The sequence below is a fragment of the Prinia subflava genome, chromosome 7 (assembly GCF_021018805.1).
Source record: "Prinia subflava isolate CZ2003 ecotype Zambia chromosome 7, Cam_Psub_1.2, whole genome shotgun sequence".
NCBI classification, from domain to species: domain Eukaryota; kingdom Metazoa; phylum Chordata; class Aves; order Passeriformes; family Cisticolidae; genus Prinia; species Prinia subflava.
Genome location: NC_086253.1, coordinates 27,632,409 through 27,639,501, shown reverse-complemented (window position 1 = coordinate 27,639,501; position 7,093 = coordinate 27,632,409). Strand labels below are relative to the sequence as shown.

Here is a 7,093-nt window from a genome sequence, read left to right as displayed (position 1 = left end):
CCATTCGCCAGGATGTGGCCAGTGAGGGTGACTGGGTACATTGGGTACATGCTACATGGTCAGGGGACTCCACGTTGTGATCCCAGCGCTGATGCTGCCAGACACTTCAAACAGGGGGTACAGTCGCTGCCAGCAGGAACATGGCTCTGTCTCACTGACAGGACCTCATATGGCTGGCCTTTGGATCTTTTTTTTTTTTGGAGAGATTTTAAGAAACCCCCCAAAATCACGATGAAGCCCCAAACGATGCTGAATTTTACTGCTGAGATCCTCCAGCCGCCGAACAGAGAAGAGGGAGAGCTGCCCCTCCGAAGGGGAGCATTCCGGCGGGGTGCTGAGGGGGCCCTGGGGCCGGGCCGGGGCGGGGCGGGATCGCTCTGGGAGGGCGGGGGCTCGGCCCCGGGCCCCGCCCCGGGCACAAGAGGGGCGGTGCCGCTCGCCGGGGTCCCGCATCCCCGCCGGGCGGTGCGGGGCGTGCGGAGCGGCTCGGCTCGGCTCGGCTCGGCTCGGCTCGGCTCGGCTCGGCTCGGCTCGGCTCGGCTCGGCTCGGCTCGGCCCGGCCCGGCTCGGCTCGGCTCCGCTCGGCTGGACGAGGCGCGGCTGCCGTCGGGCAGAGGGTTCTCTCCGCAGCCCCGGCGGCCGCGGGATGGAGCTCGGCGCGGCGCGGCTGCTGGCGGTCCTGCTGTGCCTGGATCCCGGTAAGCCCTCGGGGGGACCCGACTCCGGTCCGTCGGGGAGCAGCGGGGTCCGGCCGCCCCGCGGAGCCCCGAGGAGGGCGGGCGGGGGATGCGCGGTGCCGCGCAGGGCGCGGGTGCGGCGTTCCCGTGGGCTGGTCGGGGATGCTCGAGCGGATGAGGCAGTGCCAGTCCCCGGGTGGGACGGGACGCCCGTGGCTGCGGGCTGGCTGACCCCTCCTGTGCCGTCCTCTTGGCCTCCCCTGTCCGGCCGGCTGGTGCTGGCGCGTCGGAGAGGGCTGCCTGCCATGGCACTGTCCTGCTCGCTTGGCTCCAGCATCAGCTGTCGTTTCCGAGAGCAAAATGTCCCTGGAGCCAAACGCGGGAAACCTGTCATCAGCGAAGAACCTGCTCGGAATGCGAGTGATTAAAGCGCCGGGAAATGTTGGGGAAACAGGGAATGTCCCGGTCTGGCCGCGCTTTCCCGTTGCCTTTGGGGCCGGCGGAGCTGTCACGGCCGGGGCTGCGGCTCGGCCCGGTGGGGCGGGATTCGTGAAGGGGATGGCAGCAGCTGAGGCGGACTGGAAATCTCTCCCTGTGGTACTCCCAAATGTTGCACAAGCTGGGCTGGTGCCTCAGAGCAAGCACTGGCACCCAGATCACAGCCCTCACAAGTGCCGGTGGCTCCAGGTGGGTGCGATGGGAGCCGCTGGGACGATAGTCTGTAGTGATACCTAACTGCCCAGGAGGAAAGAGATAAACTTAGAAAATCATGGCACAAAATAAGTTCATGGGATCTCAAATTTGTGCAAATTGTAAAATAGTTTCTTTGCATAATTCATTGATCAGTAGTCTCAAAGAAGTATACTCAATTTATTAAAAGAAAAGTTTGTAATTCCCAAGGGAGTGAGATCATCAGATGAAGGTTGACCTAATTTCAATGCCCCACATCCTCTTGTTAGACCTTGAAGTTGGCAATGCAAGAAAACAGGAACTCCACCCTGGCTGGCTGAATTGTCGTGCTCTGCAGCTAGCTCCTGACCATCTGCCTTTGCTTCCTGTTATGACAGAATTTTTGAACTTTTTGGGATGTGTGAAAAATCATGATTTACCCTTCACTGCTAAAGAGGTGATGTGAAAGTGTCCACTTAAAGCCTGCTGCATATTTTTGTATATAATACTTTTCAGATTGAGTGGTGTTTGCTTTGTTTATTGAGTTTGTTTGAGGGGTTTCATACATGTTTTTGCAGGTTTATTTCTTTCTCTGGATCAGCCAACCCTTAGCATCCAAAAAGATGTCCTCACAATAATGGCAAACAACACACTAAATATTATTTGCAGGTAAGGAGAAGCCTGTTCAGCATGATTTTGATGATTGGTAAATTATGTAGTGGACTTTTGTACAGAATCACATATGATGTGATCTCTCTCCTGTCATACCTCCTGTTCTCTCTCCACTCCCTTTGTCCCTTCTGCTTCACTTTTCCCTGACAAGTTTTAGAAATTATGTGGGAGGGTCGGAGCAAGAGAGAGCTGGGGAGTGGTAGGTGGCTGGGGGAGGAAGCATCGGCTGTGTCCTTGTGGATCCTGCTGGTGAGCCATGCTCTCAATGCTCTCTTTTGGGTGCTTTGTCACTTGGATTCAGCAGAATTAAATCTCAGGTAGCTTCCTTGTAGCTGTTACCAGTAGGCTGTGTGTGCGGATTTGTCCTGCATGGTTTGATGCTCTCTCTCTGTGACGGGGTGAAGCCCACCCCTGTCCATAGCCACAGAGCCTGCTGGGGCTGGGGTTCATGTCACAGGTGTCTGCTCCTCTAACCTTTGCTGTCCCAGCGGTCAGAGACCTCTGGAGTGGTCGTGGCCAAGCAAGCAGAGCAATGCTGAGAGGCGAATCTCTGTGACAGACTGCAGTGATGGCCCCTACTGCAAGACACTTACTCTGAGCAAAGTCATTGGCAATGACACAGGGGACTACAAGTGCCTTTACAGGGACAACCAGGCAGCTACAACCATTTATGTTTATGTTCAAGGTGAGTGCTTACACAGCTGTCAGGTGTCTCTTTCCCTAGCATCAAGAGAAAAAAGGAGTATCAAGTGTCTCAAAACAGTTTGGATGCTAAAATTTAATAATCCTAGAATTTTTGATCCTATGAAACATTTTTCTTGTTTTCATGTTGGGTAATTAAATTCAGGTATGCTAGTTGCCATCAACACAAAAGTCTTTGTACCTATAATTCTGAACTGACCTGCCATATGCAGTACATGGTCTGCTGTTCTCCACCCAGCATTTAGCATACATATCTCTGCTGAGCTCTGAGCCTGTTCTCATGAATGCAGAGCTATTACTGACCTCAGCAGGAGTTTCATATGAGAGAGGATTACAGAGATTTTATATTTATTAAAAATTACAGATCCGATCCCATGTACGATTTGTACTGATACCATTAAAAAAAACCCCAAACCACCCAAACCTCAAAGCATAAACTTCCATACGTTTGCTGACCCTGGTGGTAAAATTTCTGTAGGCTGTAAGAGCTCAGTTTTCAAACTTGGGCTGTCAGTTGTGTTGGCAGCAGTGCAGCTGACTGTCACAGACACTGCAAAGCCTCCAGTTATGCACTCAGCTTCAATAAGTGCATTCATTGAGGCATCTGCCTTTTTGCACTGATGGCTTCACCCTCGTTTCCATATGCATCCTGTTTCCTCTTTATTGTTAACTTGTAGTTACCATTTTGAGAAATGAGATGTAATGAAGTACATAACTTAGCTTGTCTTAGAATGTCATGGACCTATTTTTTTATATTTTCGTCTGACTTTGAAAAGGATGCTGCCATCAGGGAAGTTGGTGTAACATGTCACAACTTTTAACTGATACTTCCTGTAATACTTATGCAAGGAAAGTCACACTAGGGTAAATCAGTTTTTGTCGGCAAAAGGACTGCTATAGCAGGAAGCCATTCTCCAGAGTGCACTCTGCTACTGCTAACTGTTTTGAGAATAATGATATTCTGAATCTGGGGGGTTCGGGTGTCTATAAAAACATGTCTATTTAGTCTCATTATTTCAGTGCTTTATGACAGGGAAAATAATAACACTGGCTTGTGAAAAAATAGGGAAAGAAGAAAACTGGAAAAGTTTTTCTTCACAGTCATGTGATGAATAATACCTCACTTATCAATTGAATATTATTCTAGATTACAGATCACCATTTGTGACCTCAGTTAGTGATCAGCTTGGTATTGTGTACATCACAAAGAATAAAACTGTGGTAGTGCCGTGCCTTGGAACCGTATCAAACCTCAATGTATCTCTACATGCGGTAAGGAAAAAGCCTGTTATTTTTCGAGAGTTAGTTGAAATCACTGGGGCATAAATATGTTGTTTGAAGTATAAATACATTTCTTAAAAACTTTTTCCATCGTTGTGAGTTTTATAGGCTGTGATTACAAGATGAGTGCTAGACCTGTACTCACCTATGGCATTGCACTCTCAAAGCATGTACTAATTCCCTAAGCTAGGCTGTTAAAATGGGGGCCCTGCAGTTGTGGAAAATGCTGGAGGTGACAGTTCAGGTTTGTTTGATTTTTGAGATCTGACTATGTGTTTTATCAATATTCCAAACAGAAATATCCAGAAAAGATATTTGTTCCTGATGGTAAATCCATTTCGTGGAATAATAAAAAAGGCTTCACTATACCCAGTCATTTAATCAACTATGCAGGCATGGTCTTCTGTGAAGCTAAAATAGATGATGAAAGCTACCAGTCTATGATATACATAGTTGCAGTTGTAGGTAAGCCAAAGGTTTTTATTTCTCTATAACCAATGTTCTTTTGCTTTCTACAGCATACTGAACCAATTACATTTGGTTGGACACTAGGTTATTCAATACTGACAATACAGCTAATACAAAATGGATGTTGCGATTTATATCACTTTTCTTTTAAATGCAATGTATTGTGTTCTTTCTGGTTGATCGCTGGGATAAGTGCTTCTATTTTTAGTGTTTTGCACTGATGCCAGGGATTTTAATTTTTTTTCTGACAATGCAAACTTTTTTCCTAAAATCACTTATCCACAATGTCAGTTACAGTTGAAGGAAATGAGAGGCAAGCATCTATCAGCAGCAGATGAAAAGAAATTGCTCTGAGGGGGTACCAAGGGAAGGGTGGATCTGAAGGTCTCACTACCAGCTGGGTTGTCCTGTCTCCCTAAAGACCTGTATCTTGACTCTCACAGGGTTTTATGCTTTCCTGGTATATTTTTGTTAGATGTTCATCAAAGCCCAGAAATAATGGGATAATTCTGTGGAGGCTTAACCCTGAGCTAAAATACAGCAATTTCTCTTTCAGCTGAGGACACAGTGACCATTTCAAGTATCCAAATGACATCAAGGCAGTCTCTCCTGGCTTGTCAGGAAGGCATAGCAGCTCTTCTCTCTTTACTCTGTGCAGAAGACTTTTACTTCTCCACCAAATTCCCAAGTCCTCACTCTGATTTGGAGTAATTTCAACATATCTGTAGAATTTCTGCATTCAGAATATTCTGTTTTGAAATATTTTACTGCACAAAGTAAACTTTGGATAATTTTGCTAATGCCCCACTGTTATTCTCTATAAAGTTCCTGCTTACTGCTGGGAATGGGTATATATCTCCCTTAGTTTTAAGTCTTGCTCCCACCGCTGGATCACCACTCTGATCAAGTGCACACATCCTGCTGTGTCACTATCTGACATGGGTCTCAGCTGGGAAGTGCTCAGGGTAGGCAGATCCCTTCTCTCCAGGCTCCTTTGTACATCCATTATCATGCTGCACTGGGGCATCAAGGGGCATTTTCATAGCTGGGGTTTTGGTGGGAGTTTTAGTGAATTCACCTGGGAAATTTGGTGCTGAGTACTGTAAAAAAACCTCTTCTTACCCCCATGTTTCATGTGTGCCTTTATTTTTCTCTAGGATACCGAATTTATGACCTGACAATGAACCCACATGACCAAGTAGAGCTGGCAGTGGGAGAGAAACTTATTCTCAATTGCACTGTAAGGACAGAGCTGAATGTGGGAATTGATTTTAAATGGGACTACCCTTCCATCAAGGTAAAGTCGTACAAACTTACAGGTGCCTTCAGCACGAAGCAGTTTGATTTATTTGGGTATAATGTCACCTCCTTTTAAAACATTGAGAAAGAAGATGTTAATACACAATGAAATTTCTGGTATATACAAGTGTGCAAAGGGTGACAGAAGGAATAACAATGTTTTTTCCAAACATCTCTGTCTTTTGTCTGTTACAGGAAAAACGAGCCACTATTAGGGACGTAAAAACCACTGCAGGAGAGATAAAGAAGTTTGTGAGCACCCTTACCATTGACAGTGTGTCCTTAAGCGACAAAGGCCGATATACTTGTGCAGCATCCAGTGGTCGTATGAACATGAAAAACAGCAGTTACTTCGTTATCCATGGTGTGACATTTTCCACTTCAGTTTTGTTGTTTTTTTCAGATTTGGGATTAATTACTGGGATGTAGAAGGCATCTCCATGATGAGTCAAATGAGAGAAATGAACCAAACTGAGGCTAAAGTATTTCTCTTATTATTTTTATACCACAGCCTTAGTTAATAATAGGATTTTAAAGGATGCTGTATTTTACTGAAAGCTGTAGAATCCCAGTGGAAAGTGGGCAGTAAAATAAACTGATGTAAGCCTCCGACCCTCTTCTGCATTGACCTCCTAAAGGTCCTGTAAAGCTCAATTTGTGTAGGTGGCTTTGTACAACAGCTGCCTGTTCTCACTCTTGGTGAACTTAAGCTAGATCTTGGTGGCTCTGTGACACAAGAGTCTGGGGTCAGCATGAATGAAGCTAAGAAAATAAGACTTACAGCTTTCTCATTATGAATAGATGAATCAAATGGAGTTTTGGTCATACGGAAATTATGCAAGGGAAACAGCTTTGGCTAAGTGAATAGACAAGTACAAGGCCACATCCTACAGCCTTTTCTCAGCCCCCTATTGGGCACAGCCCCAGCTCCACTAACTTACTTATAGAAAAAAAATTACCAGCATGAGAATAGCTCATTTTTAATCACCAAGTCAGACAAAGAGGTTTATATTTTGAAGGAGACTGGTTTTCCTGAGGTCTGATTTCAGGGGCCAGAATATTAATGGCACTTTTAAAATGAAACAAAAATCTTTCAAACTCATTGTGGGCATAGTGATTCAAGATATACTGAATTTTGTCCTGTGTTCTTTCTGTTCTGCTGTTCAGGAGCCAAAATTAAATCATGTGTTATGCTGAGTATAACAGATACTAAGTCTAAACCATTGTAAATCTCAGTCAAAAGGCTAATTTAGTCAAAAGGCTAATCATGGTCTTATGTCTCAATGCAAGTTTATAACTTATAACAAGTAATGTAAATAATTCCA

The 7,093-nt window shown here is 45.6% G+C and overlaps 1 protein-coding gene across 1 annotated transcript in view; it reads left to right on the top strand.

Moving 5' to 3' along the window:
- The first annotated feature begins 415 nt into the window (after positions 1-415).
- The window catches only part of KDR (kinase insert domain receptor), a 30,443-nt gene continuing 23,765 nt past the window's right edge, over positions 416-7,093 (top strand). The window contains exons 1-7 of the mRNA XM_063401946.1: positions 416-698; positions 1,925-2,015; positions 2,507-2,703; positions 3,868-3,992; positions 4,298-4,466; positions 5,627-5,766; positions 5,964-6,132. Of these exons, the coding sequence (XP_063258016.1) occupies positions 647-698; positions 1,925-2,015; positions 2,507-2,703; positions 3,868-3,992; positions 4,298-4,466; positions 5,627-5,766; positions 5,964-6,132 (943 nt within the window). The 5' untranslated portion in view covers positions 416-646. The remainder of the gene's footprint in view (positions 699-1,924; positions 2,016-2,506; positions 2,704-3,867; positions 3,993-4,297; positions 4,467-5,626; positions 5,767-5,963; positions 6,133-7,093) is intronic.